An 18737-nucleotide genomic window follows, 5' to 3' on the forward strand; every position below is an offset into this window, starting at 1 on the left:
GAGACACAATTGTCGCACATTTCCAGATTTATAAAATCCTTCTCACGTCTGCTCTGAGCATCAGTCTCACTGTTCATCTGCTCCCTTTTTTTTTTTTTGCACCTTTTCTATACTGAATCCACAGAGAACAGGAGACCGGCCTGAGAAAGCCTTAAATTAGAGCACTCTCATTAGCTCACCCTGATCCCCAGGGGTTAAACCTGAAACAGTGAAGAGAAAAGTGCAGGAGGGAATAAGTGAAAAGATTTTAAATGTGCCACTGGCTGTGATAAGGCTGGGTCATAATTTGCATGCCCGCATGGCCACTGAGGGCGACTAGGGTCAGCGTGACATACATTTTGTCATCTTCCATACCAACGCAAATGAATGCGACTACACCTCTAGTGTTTCCAGTCTACGCCGACCGCGCATGCTCCCTGACGCAACACACTCTCCAGCCCAGCTTTGGTTTGGACAAAGGAGACAACAAAGAAGGCAGTAAATGAAAGGGTGATACCGCCGCTGGTATCCACACACATACAACTCAGCACTCAAAGAACACAAGGGCATACAAAAGATCCATCCCATCCTCGCCATGGTCTCTTCAAAACTCATACACAGAAACAACTTGAGTGCAAATGTGTGCGTTACCTCTCTATGCTGATGGGTCGGTCAAATTTGAAGAGGACATAGTCTCCTGCAGTGGGCGTAATGGCCCAGAAGAAGTCTTCTCCGAGGTACGTCTTTTCCAGTGTGTGACCCTGATACACCTGTGTGACAAAACACAAGTCATGTTTCAACTTAAAAAACGATTCTGATTGTATTCTTTGTGCAGTATTTATCAGTATTCCAATTAACTAGAGAGACAGATAGACAAAAGGAAGGCTTAATCGTGACACCTTCATTGAAGTGGAAACCTCAGCCGGTGGGTTGACGTGCATCTTGTGGAGCAGTGGCTTCAGGAAGTCTTTGTCCTGCAGACACAGAGGAGATGTGAGCGTTTTGACGAAAGATGTCGCAATAACTGTGGTCGCCAATAGACGGCTGCGAGGGTATGAGACTCACTGTGAGCTTTTGTATCTTTCCGGCGAGAGAAGAATGGAGCCCCACGTGTTGGAATAGGGAGGGCCTGAACCGTACGCGGAGGCTGGACTTCTGACGCTCGCAATGTTTCTGGAATGGACAAAAAAATATGGCAATGACGCACTCTCGTTTCCTGTTCGGTTGCACTTGCTGAAGCAAATTCTGTTACACCTGTGTGTGTGTGTGTATTCACACACTCGCACATCTCCCCACACCACCAATTACGTTTATATTACTATATATTGGGATTCATCTCTGACAGAAAACGTGACATGGTTTTTGTTTACTCTACCTTTCACCTGATAAAATTATCACAGCTGCTGGATTAGCTTTGAAAATATAACCTTTATGGTTTTTCATGTACTTTTCAGATACACTGAAATAAAAAATATGACAGCGACACACATGCCATGTGTTAAAGTCCCCATAAGTGATAAAATATCTTGTGACTTTGTCACCCTCACAGTAAAATGTGGTGTTAGTAACCACCTTACCAAATTGGAGTGATTGAAGTGTTGTAGGTTTTAAATGATGTCAAATTCAGCTTTATTCTCTGCTCTGAGAGGGAGGGGGCTACAGCCATAGCCGTGCACACTGCACTGGTCAAAGTGGCGACCAGAGTCCGCAAACTTCACTCCTGTGCTTTGTAAAGCCATATTTTTTTTAGAAAAATCCTGAACAGAACACTGAAGAGAGCCACTATTTTATGATGAGTGAAGAGTAGAAACTGCTTTACAGGGTCTTTAAAAGGTCCTACAGTTTACCTGTAAGTTATGTACACAATTTTCCTATTACCACACAGTAACACATGACACTCTTGTGCTCCCACATAGTGAGTACACACTGACGGGCTTGTTTTATTACTTGGAAAACGCAGATCGCCCCACCTTTCACAGCTACGTTTTTCAACAGAGCAGTTTTTGTGTAAAAAAAAAAAAAAAGTTGAGACAAACTGCACTCTACCAGTACAGAAATGTAGCCATTAAATGTCTGTTTTAACTTTCAAAAAGTTTCATAAAGCCTCACTTTTACGCCTAAACTTATACACAGCCTCAGTAAAACTGAATTCACGGAAACCCACCGACAGAAAGCTTCATAAAGAGTCCCTTCATAAAGTTAAACATCACAGCCGCGTACCGCATCTTTTTCAGGATTGCAGACTTTGACCCAGAGAATATGATCCAGCAGCCAGTCGATGGGTTTCTCCTTGTAGAACATGAAGATGAACTCAACAATGAGGTTGAGGTCGGGAGCCTGGAACATCTTCCCTGAGGGAGACGGAGCACAAGGAGTACTTGAAGATATTAAATGATCAGACACAGCAGTACACATACACACACGTTAATAATTAATCATCGGAAACGAGACTCTTAAACCATGGACGGGACTTGTTGCTGAACTTTAGGTGAGAGTACAATAACGATCAATGAAAATCTGACTTTACAAAGAAACATTACTGGATTCCTAACTTAATTAATTGACTTGATGATTATTTTCTTGTTATTTGTCAAAATTCCTCAGCTCCACTGCGATCACATACCCTGGTTAAGATACAGTAGAAGAGCATTTCTCATTTTCCACCAGAGGAAGCTTGCATACCACAGTTTGAGAACAGAATTAAACTACAAAGACTGTTTAGACAAAGAATGCCATTGTGTGGCTCTTGACATCAGCTGACCACACTTCTTCACGGCCACTCATGGATGCATCATAAAGCACTGACGGATCGTACCGATGAAACCCAGCTGGGAGAACTCCAGGATCATCCAGTCCTCTGACGAGAGCTGCAGGGCAAAGTTCTTCATGGTGGCAAAGTAGTTGGGTTTGGCCACAATGTCGTCCTCCAGCTAAATAGAGCAGAGGTCCACAAAGAGCACATTGTAACATGGAAATAACCACTTTATTGTGAATGAGAAAGGGAGAGAAGCAGAAAGGAGACTCCTCTACGTTTACAAGGGGGGGAGGGGAGGGGGGAGGAGTCACGTTGAAATTGCCTAAATAAAAAAAAACTGCTGAGTTGCTACACTAATCCGGAGCTCTAGTAATAGATGTCAGAGAGGCAATACCTCGTCATTCCAGCTGAGAGCAGAAAATAGAATTGACACACACGTGGGATATTAACAACACAGTTACACTCCACCGAGAACGCCTGGCGCTAGCATTTTTAAATCCACTGAGAGCAAAATGTTTACATAAACATTCCCAAATTGGACACCTAGTTTGGGCAAGATGAAAGATAGGAGCCATAGAAGTCTAAGAGGACGAGGCTAAGAATAAGTAGACAGTGGCTCTGCACTCTGAAAACAAACAACGCTAGAATACAAACACTTTTGTTTCGAGTACTTATGAACAAGCATTTTTGACTCTGGTATGACGACATTCTCCAATTAAAAAAGGAGTGGTTTTCATGCCGATACTTGTAAATATGTCTTAATAAAATGTGAGCATTTAATGACTTGTTTTAGGGACATACCTGGACATAGTAAACCCCTTTGCTCACAGCGTACATCATGAGGAAGGAGTAGTCCAGATTCTGCTTGGTTCTCCATCTAAACAAATGCAGGAATCAATAACACACAATTATACACACACACGCGCACACACGAGAATCGATCCTGTGCATCATATCAAGAGCGTAAATCAAGTACTTCCAGTTACGCTGCATGTTACAACAGCAGAAATGATTTATAAAGTGACGCCGCCACTCCAAGCCTCTCTGACTCCTGGTTGCACACTGACTCATTACTGTTTTGCCAAGGGCAGCAGGTGCTCATGGTGCCTTCAGAGGAAAGGTGTGGGAGGTGGGACACACGGATTTCACAAGAAGCACAAGCTCCCACACACGCACATTTGGACAAAGTGTACCGTCTCCTTTGCAATGTTTTAGTCTCTTAGAATGTGTCATTTTGAGAATTAAACTGTTAAGCGCCTTTGAGAATCTTTAAACGCGCTGTATAAATATAATGCATCTTCATTATCGATTTCGATTGAGTGCGTGTGAACGCGCTAAACCAGTGGACCAGTGGACGCGTATAACTGGCATTCAATCACACCTGGGTCAAATGACTCCGCAAAGCAATCAGGTTTTCCAATCAGCAGGTTGGAACTTCTTCATCTACCTTATTTTTGGCTGGATTACTTCTGGTGTAACACTTAATAGGTAAATAAACATTAAAGTTTGAAGCGACACTTACTTTTTAGAACTTGGAAGTTAAAATATTCTTCATTTTATCTTTCATATCGGTTAAAGGATAAATTAAAAAAGAGGCACTGACATCAAAGCTGTAATATAATGACCACTTGTCACAGATAGTGTTGTTGTTTTCTTCTTCCCCCTGACTCGTTTTGTTTCTGATGCATTAGTCGTGTCACATTTCACACACAGGCAGAAGGCTGGTGCGTTTTGTTTTTTTTAGCAGGTTCACAGGCTTTAGTGCAGATTAAATCCATGTCATATTTACTGTGAATTTTAGCATCTGTGTTTGCATATATTGTACAAAGGCCCAAGTACAATTACCCAAGTCCATGCTGCAAGTAGTCAGCACAAAGTGCACCATAAACAGATATGCAAAGCTGCAAAGATGTTATCTGATAATAAAGAAACAGTCAAGTACAGAAGATAATGAGAGCGGCAGCTATAGCGAGACAGAGATAGAGGGTGCTGCATGCTGCTTATGACCTTGATGTGACATTAAGAAGGCCAGTGGAATACTAAGTGCATGGGCAGCCTGCGTAAAAAGCTCTCAATTGTTCGCTCACAACCACTATCCCACTGACTCGTCCTTGCAGTTATCCTGAATTCAGTTCCTCCTAAGCCTGTTCACTAGATTGCTAGATTTCCATGGCATTTTGCATAACTAAAAAAATCAGCGCTGAACGCTCAGATAACAGAGACATCACGCCTAAGTACACCGCTCACCTGACTCTCTCTTTGGAGTCTCCAAAAGTCTCCTTGAGGTTGGTTAGATCGGGATAATAAGCGGCCGGTGGTGAGATCACCTCCAGCAAACCTGCATTCAGCTCTGTAGAAAACCTGAGGAGAAGAGGTTCACGACAATTACATTTTTTTCTGGGTCACTTTTAAACGGCTTCACATTATTTCTGTCTGTAAGGAAACGGGAGAGGTGAACTCACTCTTTCTCCAGTCCGGCAACTACGCTGTGCACATAGTCCACGTCAGTCTGAAGAGATACAGCAAGAGGACGCAGTGTTTGGACGTTATCACCACGTTTTAATTCAAACAGACAAAACATAATGACACGACTCTCACCTCCCCGACAAAGACGATAATAACACAGTCAAGTTTCTCCTCTGGTGACAGCTTGTCTATTAGCGAATGCAGCGTCTCTGACAGATACGACTTCACCTTCCGCTTCACTGTGGGAATCCCCATCACCATGGTAACTGGAAAAAAAAGACAAAAAGAAGAAGAGTATAGAATGAGAACAAGTGTAAAACAGTGGCTATTTCAATTAAGCGGATCTTAAAGTGAATCATCTACACGTTGCTGGACACCAACAGATTAGACTGGGCCTAAAGATCAAGAAGAGAAATTCATGCCCAGATTGACAGATGGCAGAGCGAGAGATGACTGATGGAGGTAGTTACTGTAATGTAATTAAAGTTAAATTATTTCATCTCATGTTATTAATTCCCAACTTCAGGCAACATAGATACAGTATGTAATGATCAATTATCTCTATTTATATTGCACTTTTCTAGTCTTTTTTTGGCTTTGACGCCTTTTTCTATCACACATCTAATATCAGAACAATTCATATGATGCTGGAAAAGGCGCAACGAGCAATATGAGGTTAAGCATTTGCACAATCACACAGACACACACAAAGCCATGGATTGAAACCACAACAACCTGTTAAAGAAGATACAACCTTCTTCTTACAAATACCAAAACCCCAACTGTCCTGATATCCTCCTTCACAACATCCATGAACCTTCTCTGTGGTCTTCCTCTTCTCCTCCTGCCCGACAGGCTCCATCTTCGCTGCACGTGTCCAAACCACCTCTCAACCTCGACTCTTTTAATTTATTTCCAACCCGTTCAACATGAGCTGTCCCTGGAAAATGCGCACGTCCATCCTTGTCACTCCAAATCAAAAAGAAATCTCAGCATCTTCACCTCTGCCACTGTCTCCAAGCCATACATCATAGCAGGTCTCACAACCATCTTGTAGACCTTCCCCTTTCAAGCAGTACGCAGAGAACCTATGCCAACACACACACACACACACACACAAGCATTTCTACATTTTTGTGGCTGCAGGGAACGTACGTGCAGACTGCTTACAGCACAACACTCATCCAGTTGATGGTGCGCTCTTGTTATAGTCATGAGGTCATGCACAGAGGTCCACCAGCACCCACACATGTTCAACCAACCTATCAAATAATACATCCAGTAAGAAATAACTACTGCGGGAACGGAATGCAAGATGGAGTGTGAATGTGTGGATCTGTAGACTGGCATCGACCCTCGTTTTAATATGAAAGGAACCACGGCTGCGATCGCACAAAAGAAAAATGTGTGGCTCGTCTCAGCGGAAAAACGGTGCAATATTTGTTCACCCGAGAGTGATTAATAAGTTTGATTATAAAGTGAACATTTTCTGGTTTCTTTGCTCCACTGTGGTCAAAGCAAAACAAAACATTTGACATCATTTCCAGGTTTGGGAAACACTGATCAACATTTTCTGATATTTCAAAACAACTAATGGATCAATGAAGAAAAACAATAACAGATTTATTTTTATGAGAATAATAGCAAATCCACAGTGTCCAAAAGGAGTTTTAACACTAAATACATCATCTAAATATTGTAGTTTTTTAATTACTCTGCTGTTTGCTGATCTCGGCAACAAATTGTGCTGGAACACTGATGATAATCATTTCTGTGGGTAAGGATGAAAGAGTCGACATCACATTCAGCTGAGTCAATTGATTCCACGGTAAGACGAGGAAAGTGGGGAGAAAAAAAGTGTCTATTGTCATCTCCTTATTGCCGCTATTGTGTTTTGGTTTTGCACAGCTAAACAGACTGCCTCTTCTTCAGTATGGAGAGATTCCCTCTAAACTATAAGAGACTGGGAGACGTACAATACACTACTACCAGCATAAATCCAGTTCATTGTACTCAGTAGAATACAAGCATCACTTTCACTGTGGAAAGAGAGAGAGAGAGAGAGAGAAAGTGGGAATGAGTAAGCAGAGAGTAGACAGCAAACACACTACTGGGAGAGCAAATGTGAGAATGAACAGGCCGTTTATCGGGCAATCAATCTGTTTTTCCGTCTAACTAAGGAAAATAAGTCAAGCCAGCAGCATGAAATTGCCTATAAACGTATGCCCCCTCTTCTCTCCAGTTTAGCTTCCTCCTCTTCTATTTCTGCTGTGTTTACAGAGTTGAAGTTTTGTCCTTGTGAAAGTTAGAAACAACTTGTCCTACAGGGATAGTAATGATGGCGAAACACATGGGCCGTGGCTAATGTGAGCATGTGTTTGTGTGCAGTTTAAAAGGGAAAACATGCTGAGTGAAGGGATGTGGGGGCGCAAGGGGCCCCAACAATGGCGCACACACACACACAAAAAAAACTCGAGGTGCAGAATGAGCGAGCAGCACAGCGGACCTAAGAAAGGGTGCAAGCCTCCGGCGTGATCTGTGCAGCGTGGAGAATCTGTCCCAGTTTTGCTTTGTGTTCCTCACACTGAGCTACACGCTGTATAGCGACACCCAGCATCACCGCCGAGAAAGTAGGTCGACGATGAAAGGAGAATGTGGGAGGAAGGAGAAGAGACAGAGTGCGACAGAATAGGGGAGGGTGGCAGACAGTGACTGACTGATAATACATGTAAGGGCAGCTTGAGCAGGAATAACTCCAGGACAGGACAGCACAGCACGGCCCCTCCCCTCCCTACGTCCCTTGATCAGCCTGCTCGCTTCACTGTGCTGTCTTTTCATCTTTTTCTGGGGGGGGTCTACACTTCTGTCCACTTCTCCAACATGGGTGAGAAAATCTGATTTGACGTGCCATACGTTTTAAAAGAAGCAAGTGTTCAGCCGCATCTACAAGCTCTCAGTGTCCAGCAAAATACGTCCAGCTCGGTTACACGCTGAAGCCTTGGACGCACATTTAGGGTGAGGGTGAGTGTCAAGGCAGGGATCGACATCAGTGGCTCACCGGTTTGCAGTGAATAATCGTTCATAAATAAACTTCCAAGGTCTTGCAAATGCCGAGGGACACCGTGTCTGTGTGCGTGTCTATTTATGTACAAGACTGGGATGTTCGAATTTGCGTCAGTGCACTTGAATTAAAGTTTGAGACGCAGTTTCCCCCCCATTAAAAAAAATGTACACTGGATGACTCAGCATTTTGTTTTTTACATCTGGAATTTTTTGGGAAAAATTGGACAGCTTTTTTTAGACCCCAAGGGGGGAGCAAACTCTTTCAGAGATGTCATCTGTCGTCTGGAGTTAGAAAATCTCCTGCACCAGTGGTTCTGAAACTTTTTTACACCAAGCACCATGTGAGAAAATATTGAGCTCTTAAAGTAACACCATTATCGCCAACTTTACAATACAATGGCGTAAATACAGCGATTTATTTTCCAATAATAATTTGCTCTCTCCTCATCCTCCTCTTCTTTACATATACTGGTGTAGTGACATTAGATTAAACTGGGGCAAGAAATGGGTCCTGTTCTTGTCTCCTGGCCTCCTTCTCTCCTTGTTTCCTTCTTGTTCAAGTTGAGGTATTTTATATATAAAATTGCTAAAGCTTTTCCTGCTGCCTTGGAAAACAATGCTGTCGGCTCACGTGGGAGGAAGAGGTGGGAGCTCTGTGTGTTTACGGAAGACTAGCTGGCCTTTTTTTGACTCAGATCAGTAGAAGTTTATTGGGTCATTAAAAGCCCCCCCGTCGTGTGAATTTCAGGGGCAATTTTAGATGTTTCAAGGGCATTTTTAACCTGAGCACCCGCTGATTTCTGACCCTGATGTCAAGCACGTCCGTCTCGACTTCTTTTTTGCCTCACTGTTAATCCCGAGCTTCCTTGACTTGACAATGAGGTGTTAGAAAAGTATAACCGGAGACAAAGAGAGGGCTGGTTCAAGTCTCGGTCCAGGCTTGGGTTTATTTCCTCTTTTGTTCGAGTCTTTTTTTTTTTTTTTGCACCACAAAGGACCAATAAAAAGGGCTATTTGTGAATGGGCCAGTGTGTTTTTAAACAGTTTTCAAAAGGAACAGTATACTTTAGATGCTTACTAAGCAGGGCTGCAGCACGAGAGAAATACACAAATGAGTGGAAATAACTGCTGACATTTGGTGATTGTAACTTGCCCGTGTGAACGTGAGGAAGAATGGCTGTTTGTCTTCATATACAGTACGTCAGCCATGTGACAGGACTGCCTGATTCTGTCCTCTAGCCCAATGTCAGCTGGCTCTGCCTCCCCTCATACATATAGTGGTATAACATAATGGATGGATGACTGTTAAAAATTAACACAATATTGACTTCCATATCAGCTATCACTTATAGTGTATATGATACGGTATACACACAATACCATTTACAAGTGGTGCTAGAGCACAAGCATCTTTATTCTGACTTTAAAGAGTAAAGCTTGACAATAACAAACCTCAAATACCATCAATAACCAGACATGCATCATCGATACTTCTCCCCATCAATGTGTCATCAATTACATAGAGTGTAACCTAGACTGTTGACAATGACGCCACATTTAGCTACTAAATAATTTATCAAAAAATAAACCTGGAAATTAAATTACATTGCACGGTCGACCACATGTGTCTACCAGAGTTTGATCACTTATTTAAGTTGTACATTTGTAGCTAATACACACACACACACACACACACACAGCTTCTTTATAACATACAGCTCGAAAAAGCAATCATGTTCTGTTCTGGGTTGGGTTTTTTTCTTCAGTGTTGCAAAGCAGCGAAGCAGCTAGCCCATCAGAGTGCACACTGAGAAAAAACATCATGCTGTTTTTTTGAAATTGCAGAAGAATCAATATTGGTTGGTGATGCATTTCCACCAAAATATGACTGTAACATAGACGTACGCAAGTAAGGTCACAGCTCAGCCCACTGTGTGTGTGTCTGCCGTGTGTTGATGACTTAAAACGAGATGCCACTGAATGCAGATACTTCAGATCCTTTTGATTAGACTGTGTTGATTAACACACGACCGACACGCAGACAAATAAAAAAACAAAAAACAAATGAGCAGAGATGATATCTTTGCCACAGCATTCGCAGCTTTTGCTGGTAACCTGCAAGAGTTCATGAGCCTTCACCTGTGTATGTCCCGTGTTGGTTTTTGCAATAAGAAAAGCAGCAGCTGCCAACCATAATAGGGCAGAAACAAGCCCACTGTCTCCACTGCGCCCAGGCCAAAACAAGAGTCAAAAAAGTCGGCAGACTGGCAAAGAAGGCAAAGAAGGAACTGGTAAAGAGATTTGTTTAAAACAAATGTTGCCTGGTAACAAAGAAGTAACTATGCAAAAAAGGGGTTTAAGTTGGTAGGAACTTGCTGAATGCTGGCCAGTATTCTGATAGACAGGCGCTGCTTCCACCAATGCAGCCTCAGAGATGTTTCTCCTCATAATCCTGTTTCTTTTTTCCAATTAAAAGTGGGATCATGACCTAATTTCAGCAGCTACAAATAGCCCAATGTCAGATATGTTTAGATCAGCAGAGAAGTAGGAGAGAAAAGAGACAACGGTAACCTCAGAGAAAACAATTAGCAGCTGAAAAGAGGGGAGATTAAACCACCGTTGGAGCCCGGAGGAAAAACGATGCCAGCAGCCTGTCAAGTGTGTCATTTGGCATGCACAAGCAGAAAACCCCTGTAGCAGATACCGTACCTACTGCAACCACTTCCTGATGGTTGTATTTCCAGCTTAGCTGTGCATACAGTCAGCATAATTTACAGTGCTCAAGGCAAGGAAACTGGTTGGGGGAAAAAGTACACAGCAGCAAACTCTACAGTATCAGTTTGACATTCTCTGTCCAATTCCTGAAAGAAAAAAAAGAAGGAGTCCCGAAAGTTTGACAGCAACGACTGGAGCTGATGGCAACAATGGGCTTCACATTTTTTTCTCGTTTCCCAGGGGAAAACCATGTGCTCACTGATCAAACAGGCTCCAAGCCAAGAAACTCCAATTAGTCCCCAAGCTAGTGCCTCCTTCTTTTCCACTTATGTGTCTCCATCATCTCCCGACCCTCAGTCACCGTCATTAGGACCCTGTTCAGAGCTGCTATTAAAACCTGTCGTCGGTGATCCGATCACAACCAGATCGTACAGGTCTGAACGGTCCTGATGCGTCCTCAGATCACAGAAGTTTGAGGACACTTGTCCACATTCCTCAGCATAAAAAAAACCCATTATAGTTATTAACATCCGGGGGTAATCTATCTATAAATTCCAGGAACGTCTGTGTGTTTGTGTTTCTGTGTGTTACTCGCATATCTCTCGAACCGATGGTCCGATTGATTTCAAACTTGACAGGCGTATTGCTACGGGCACGAGTAAGTTCAGTGCCAACGTTGACGCTGTTTGGATAAGTAATGCAAAAGATATCGCTAAATATATCACAAAAAGAAGCGCACATTGGCTTTCGCTGCTCCACTGTAGCCACTCCCCCTCTCACTCACACAGCACTGTGAGACAAGGCGCCGTCAACCTGAGATGACCGGTGACAACCAACTGTAGTTCAATTTTCCATGTTTGTTGTTGTATGCCATTATGTCAGTATCAGTATTTGCTTTCTACCATACACAAGTAAAAATGTCACTGAACTTTTGCTGTGTAATAGTAACAATGAGCACACAAAGACACCAAACCAACAATAACTAAAAACTCACACTATACAGATTGTAAACGGGCATGCCACTAGTTTGAATAAATCACGGGGAAAGTCCAGATCAAATTATAATGTGTGGTAACGGCAAATGTGAACAGCCCTACTTAACGCGAGGACAGACGTTATTACCAGGTCTGAAAGAGGCCCAGGAATGTGAACACACCTTGTGAGCTGTCCGGCCCCTAAAGTCACCTCCATCATGCCTGTCGCAGTAACAAATCCAGATAAATAAACCCCAACTTAACATGGCAGAGGTCACATACCGTTATGCTCTAAGCTGAATTAGAATAAGCTCTGGGTTGCCAATAAGAAAAGTGGAAAACAGTGAAAATAATCCATAGGCAAATGACAATGAGACTGCTTTGACAGGTCACAGTTCACTTCTGTAAGCATTCTTGTTGTTGTGAAGCAATAAAATGGAAAGTTGCTGAATGTGCTGTGGTAAACCCTCTGTGAACAACATCTGCTGAAAGGAATACTGCACCTCACAGATTTATGAAGAGCAAAAAGATGAGAAACAAAAAAAAACGCCCAAGAACTTCTCAGAAAAACAAAAACGAGAAGTGAAAGTAAGATGGCACACTGATAATTGGGGCTATATATATATTATATATATATATATATATATATATGTATATATGTATATATATATATATATATATATATATATATATATACATATATACATATATACATATATATATATATATATTAATGTGTATACATAATTTCCTTCAAATGCAAACGTTCCTCAGTGAGATATTATTGCAAAGCTCAGACCCGGGGGGATACTTGTTGTCAACTCTTCCCCAACAGGAAACATGTTGAGACTTGATTCAGTTCCTGATGTAATAAGCATCTCAGGAGGTTTTACTGTGTTTGCGTAGGTTGAGCATGAATATTCTGGAGGAAAAAAGGCCTCATAAAACAAGTGAATTACTGCTGTACCAAATGTGTGATGTATGTATGCATGCGTTGCTTCTCACCTCCTGTGCGGCCAAGACCGACCTGCACGGCCGGGTGCAGGCTGCCTTCATTATTGAGTAGGTGAGGCAGGTGATGGTAAATATTTGGCACTTGGAGCTGTTTCCTGTTTGCGAGCTCTTTCAGTAGTTTCTGTGTCTCATCTGAAAGCAATGACAAGAAACACAAGTTAAGCGATTTAAAGTTATGCAACCTAAAGCATGAAGGAAGGACAGAACACCCTCCGATCAGGAGAGGTTTTTGTGTGAATCTGTGTGTGGGTGTGTGTGTGTGATTAAAAAACATATACATCACATAAAACTGTCTGAAAATGTATAACTACCACAATTACTGACCGAAAAAGGCATTAATACGACAATTATGATAATAAAAATGTACGAGCATTGCATTTTAAATTTGGTAGATGTCAGCAACATTAACATTTAGTGGCCAAAACATCAAATATTCACTGATTGCAGCTCCTTGTATATAATGTATATATATCTCCATGAGGCTTGGTCTGATACTTTATTTTACAACTAAAAAATATAATTTCATTGTCATTGGAAACGAGATAAATCTTGCATTTCCTTTTATCCAATAAGACCTAAAGTATATAACGATGCATAAAAATATAACATCAAGCAAAAACAACCAAAAGCACAGTTAGCAGACTTCACAGACAACACTCTGTTGGACCAACATGACTGAATCAACTTTTATGCGAGTTCAACAGCGTACAGCCTCAGTTGGAGTAAATACGTCGTCTGAATTAGTTTACCGGAAAAGTTGGTGAGGGCATCTTTGCTGTTGTTAGTCTCGGCGATGGCGCGTTTGAACTGCTCAAGGATCGTGTTGAGCTCAGACGAGCGCTGCAGCGTCCTGTGCTCGGCCACACGAAGGCGCTCTTTCAACGCATGGAACTCCCGCTGGTACGCTACCAGCTTCTCTATGAGAGGGACGAGAGCAGAACATGGTACTTTAGCAGGAGAAAGACATGATGATGATGATGATGGCTTACAGTTTCATAAAAGTACAAAAGCGTATCTTTAACAATAACCACGAAAGACACATTTTCATTGTTATTTGAGATAACCTTTTAATGTTGACTAATTGTGCGAAACAGAGCTTTCCCAATACAATCTTTTTCTTTTCCGTTTTTAAACACAGCACTGTCTGTAGTACATATGTCAGTCCTGTGTGTGGCGCTGTAACAAGACCAGCGAAGACGTGTGCATAAACTCTTTGAGCAGTGTACAAACTCCAACCACAATAGACGATGGTGGCAAAGATGGCAAAAGCGTATGCAAGAGTAGGAACTCTAGGAACATTTTCATTTTAGGGCTCCAAAAATACTAGTTCCGTGTGGATAAAAAGGAGATATGAGACAAAGGTTTTGCCGATTCTCCTTAACTTCCTGTGTGCAGACGATCACAAATGTGATGGTGGTCCCATTCTTCCCAGTCTTTTTGAATTGGTTCAGAACGTTTACAACGAAGTCCACAGCAAGTGTACAAGACTTTAAGACAAGCTGCTTGCTGGGACATTTTTAATTTTCCTCCACCAAGATTACCCGAGATTGTACGAGGCCCTTAAATCAAAAAACATGCTCTTCAAAACCCTGTGAACATCCGCAGTGCGATGATAACGTCGCCTAAGATACAGAAGCCATTTATTAGCACTGCCAACTGGAAATTACTTTTTGAGGTTTGGAGGCAGATTACTGCCAAAAACTTGAGGAAAGGCATCTGGTGGGCTCTTATCAGGAAACAGAAGTCAGACGGTTAGTGTTGAGAGTCTGAATTCTGTGAAAAGGGTGAGCAGCTGTGGTTTCTTGGAGGCCTGAGATCATAGATATGTCAAATATGCTGCAAATGACAGTGAGTCACTCCACCTTCTTATCCCCCTTTTTTATGGTGATGTTTCTTTCTCTGTCTTGGCTCGTCTGTTTTCTTTGACCGCTTCTAATAGTGCAATTTGAATTAAGTTTACTTAATGTGCATTGATTCGTATGAGACAACACATGTGTGCGTGTGCGCACACACACACGTGGGAGGAAGTGAGAAGAAGAGAGGGTTGTGTGGGGTTGCAGTTTGATCTTTCTCTGCTGTTGTTCTTCTTAGATTTATGGTGCCCTTAACTACAACAAAAAGCAGAGTCCCTTTATCTCCCCACTCTCTGTCACTTTCTCTGACTAAGCTATTGTACATCCTCTCTTTTTCACAGAAACCTGTTGTTATTCATGAGTGCTCCTGACACACAGACACAAACACACACACACTGCCTTTTGGCCCCAAACCTGAAGAACAGGGCAGCTTCCACCTAAAACGACAGCTTTCATCTGCACATCAGTCCTTTGACTGTTGGATGAAACCAAGCGTGTCATCCTACTGTGTAGAGAAACCAGAGACACAGAGCATCGCCGATCACACACAGGAAGAAGAGGAGGGTTTCTAGTTAGCTTGATTGTTTCAGAAGCATTTGCACATTAGGCGGTGAAACTGTATGGGCTTTGCATGTGTAATGTTCATTACGGTAATTGCCACTCCCTTTACCCGAGTGACGTCTCATTGCGCAAGTAAGCCTAAATTACTCTCTGTCACCTTTTATTTCCTAATTGTTAAACACGGTTGGACTGTGACTTCACTTAAAACACTGTGGCAAATCACCAAATCAAGTGGCATCACTATAAAATTCACAGTTTAACAGTCAACGTACTCTGCTGGTATACAGCCTCACACTTGCATGGTTACACAAACGCATTAAACAATTAGACCCTCTGGTCTGGAGAACATCTATTCAATTTCATTATCGTCCTCTGCTCTCTAGAACCATGAGTAATGGGGGAAGGGCTAAGTGGCTCTTCCTGTGAGCCTGAAAAACGCCCGCTCCTCATCCCCCTCCTTTCGCCTTTCGTACCACGGTCTCGTTCTTTTCATGTAATTTCATACAATTTTTTAAAAATTCTTCTGAGTGTACCCTTTTGTACAATATGTGCACTTCCTTCCTAAAGCACGCTTTGTCGGATTCTCTTCACTCTGGTATCACCATACCCACACTGCCTCCCACACTGCTGTGATATTTTGCCTGGATGTGCCAATCTCGATTCCTCCTCTCATTTTATTTGATTTATTAATAAAGTATGCAGGAGGGAAGAGGAGTTGAATATATATTGGACATTCAACAACTGGCGTTTACAGCAAGGGGAGTCAAGGCCTAAACACTCTTTCGGAGACCGACCGACCAACCGACACACACACGTTCGACATTCATGACATGAGGGGACATAGCATTGACTTACATGCATTTCCTGGAGACTTACCCTAACCATAACCACAATTACTACTGGCCTAATCCTAACCCTAATCTCAGCCTAACCTTAAAACATACCTTCACCTTAAAATGTAGTAATTTATGTTATGGGGACTTGCTTTTTGTCCCCACAAGGAAGACAAGTCCCCATAATGTGACTGTGTAAACAGGTTACAACATTAGTAATACACTGACTGACTGACTGACTGACTGACTGACTGACTGACTGACTGACTGACTGACTGACTCACTGACTCACTCACTCACTCACTCACTCACTCACTCACTCACTCACTCACTCACTCACTCACTCACTCACTCACTCACTCACTCTCTAAACGCAATGTGAATTCTCTTGAAAAAAAAGCTCAGTTTTGGTTAGGGGATAAAAAAAAAAAGCATAAAATAAAGCAGTTAAGTGAATAAACATCAGTGATGTAAATAGCAAGCACTGCATTAAAAAAGAGGAAGCATTTATCAAAGTACACCGACTCTGCAAACTCATGCAGCCACAGCAGCTTCAGACAACAAAAGGAAACATTTGAAAAAGGTTGAATTAGGCAACTTCCTTACGGGAACTTCCTATTCATTTGGATATTATAGCAATGAAATCTGAGCGGCAAATCTAAAGTAAAGACAACCACCTCCACATTCAATAAGAGCAGATGTTACAGATGTAGTAAGAAATACAATAAAACAAACAACTCACTGCAAGCTCCAAATAATGGAGTTATATAAGTGTTTCGACACACACACACACACACACACACACACAAAAGGTGACAGACAGACAAATGTGGTTTGTGTCACATGGTTTGAGAAGCGACAAAGACGATCTCAGTTCTCAAAGAAACCCAACCAGAGATTTGCCGGTTTTAAATAGTCTTATCGCATAATCCATGCTGATGAGGGGCTTGTGCAGTTTTAAGTTTGCGAGTGGGAGACTTGCATAACGCAGATGCGCTTTTTTTGGGGAGAAAATATGAATACAAAACTTTTCCAGCACACGTTTCACCAGGGGGCGTCTCAACTAGCTTGGTACAGTAGGATGTATGTATTTTTTTGTGTATCCATTAGGAAGAAGAATAACCAGAATAACCAGGCCCTACCACTCTTTGGCGCCCTTCCCAGAGTAAAACGGTACAGTAAGGTCATGACAGTCAACCATAGACCAAGTAAAAGGTTCTGTTCTTACAACTCACAACTCAAGCCTAACCCGGGGCTTTACCATTCCACACTGTGTCGTACTGTTCCAAACCAAAGCGTACCGTGATGAACACATGGTCTATGGGAGAATGATGAGCCTACTTTTAAATTATGTTAATGATGAGCTAATGTTGACAATTGGGGATGTGTGCTGTTCCATTTTATGGGAATATAGCTGATGGGGATCAAGATAAACAGATCGTATCTTTTATGGCAGTTGACAAAGCAAACATTTTCCTGCTCCATCAGGTGAGTTGGGAGCAGGGGAACGTCATAAAACATGCTGTGCAGTGGGTCCTCTGGACCAGGATTGAGAAACACTTGGGTCCCAATTTTCAGAGTTTGCGTGCTCTCCCCGTGTGTGCGCGGGTTTTCTCCGGATTCTCCGTTTTCCTCCCACAGTCCAAAAACAATTGACTGTAGGTGTGAATGTGAGAGTGCAAGGTTGTTTGTCTGTATATGTTGACCCCTGCCACAGGAAATATCCTCAGTTGTATTACTGTTTGGAGAAAACATGGCAATCAGTTATGCTCAACATACACACTTACAGTGACCGTGTATGAATAGAGCTGCAGCTGGTGATCCAACAGCAGGTGTTCAGAGGAAACCATGCTTGACGTGGATGCCCACGTTTTTCAGTTTGCGTCTAAACCACTTCCCTCAAAGCAATGGCACCTCACTATGTTTGTGATCTGATCCAAGCTCGGCTATACTGAGTAAGTGACGAAATGTTTATGAAAAAACACACGGGAGGAAACAGTCGTGCATCACTCTTCCTGTGACTTAGTTGTTATTGTACTTTGATTTCCACACACTTCAAAGAAACAGGATAGATTATTTGGTTTGATAAAGGCTTCCGCTCAGTTATTGAGGTGCCAGTGTTAATTTCCTTTTTATTTTAACACTTGAGAGGGTAGTATTAGTTTTCTCATTTAACTCCTGGAATTGTCCTTTAAAATCTAGGTGGAGTCAAAGCGACACCACATTTGCAGCAAAAGTGACTATGTCCGGATATGTGATCTTCAAACCTCGCCTTAGTGTGTGTGTGAGGCTGTAAAAGTGATTTTCTGAGAGATCTTGTACTGACAGGTAGTTAGTTTATCTCAAAAACACACAGCAACATGAACTAAATAAACGCACTACAGTCGCTGAAGAGATGCCACCTTGCAATTGAGCCTTCCTCTTATAGACAGATTCCACCTTCCAGAAGCATGTGAAACATGGACGAATTATGCATAATGCATCTATAAGGCCCTCAAGCAATGCACCTGCTGCCCACATGGTC

At 42.2% G+C, this 18737-nt stretch overlaps 1 protein-coding gene across 2 annotated transcripts in view; it reads right to left on the reverse strand.

Annotated features, from left to right (window-relative positions):
- The window catches only part of mgat4a (alpha-1,3-mannosyl-glycoprotein 4-beta-N-acetylglucosaminyltransferase A), a 31657-nt gene that overhangs the window by 5148 nt on the left and 7772 nt on the right, over positions 1-18737 (reverse strand). For both annotated transcript variants that reach the window (XM_044017823.1, XM_044017831.1), the window contains exons 3-13: positions 13716-13883; positions 12958-13098; positions 5333-5466; positions 5197-5243; positions 4982-5095; positions 3536-3611; positions 2795-2909; positions 2200-2330; positions 1045-1152; positions 879-953; positions 631-749 (exon numbers count right to left, since the gene is read on the reverse strand). In XM_044017823.1, the coding sequence (XP_043873758.1) occupies positions 631-749; positions 879-953; positions 1045-1152; positions 2200-2330; positions 2795-2909; positions 3536-3611; positions 4982-5095; positions 5197-5243; positions 5333-5466; positions 12958-13098; positions 13716-13883 (1228 nt within the window). The remainder of the gene's footprint in view (positions 1-630; positions 750-878; positions 954-1044; positions 1153-2199; positions 2331-2794; positions 2910-3535; positions 3612-4981; positions 5096-5196; positions 5244-5332; positions 5467-12957; positions 13099-13715; positions 13884-18737) is intronic.

This window comes from Solea senegalensis, linkage group LG2 (assembly GCF_019176455.1).
Source record: "Solea senegalensis isolate Sse05_10M linkage group LG2, IFAPA_SoseM_1, whole genome shotgun sequence".
NCBI lineage: Eukaryota > Metazoa > Chordata > Actinopteri > Pleuronectiformes > Soleidae > Solea > Solea senegalensis.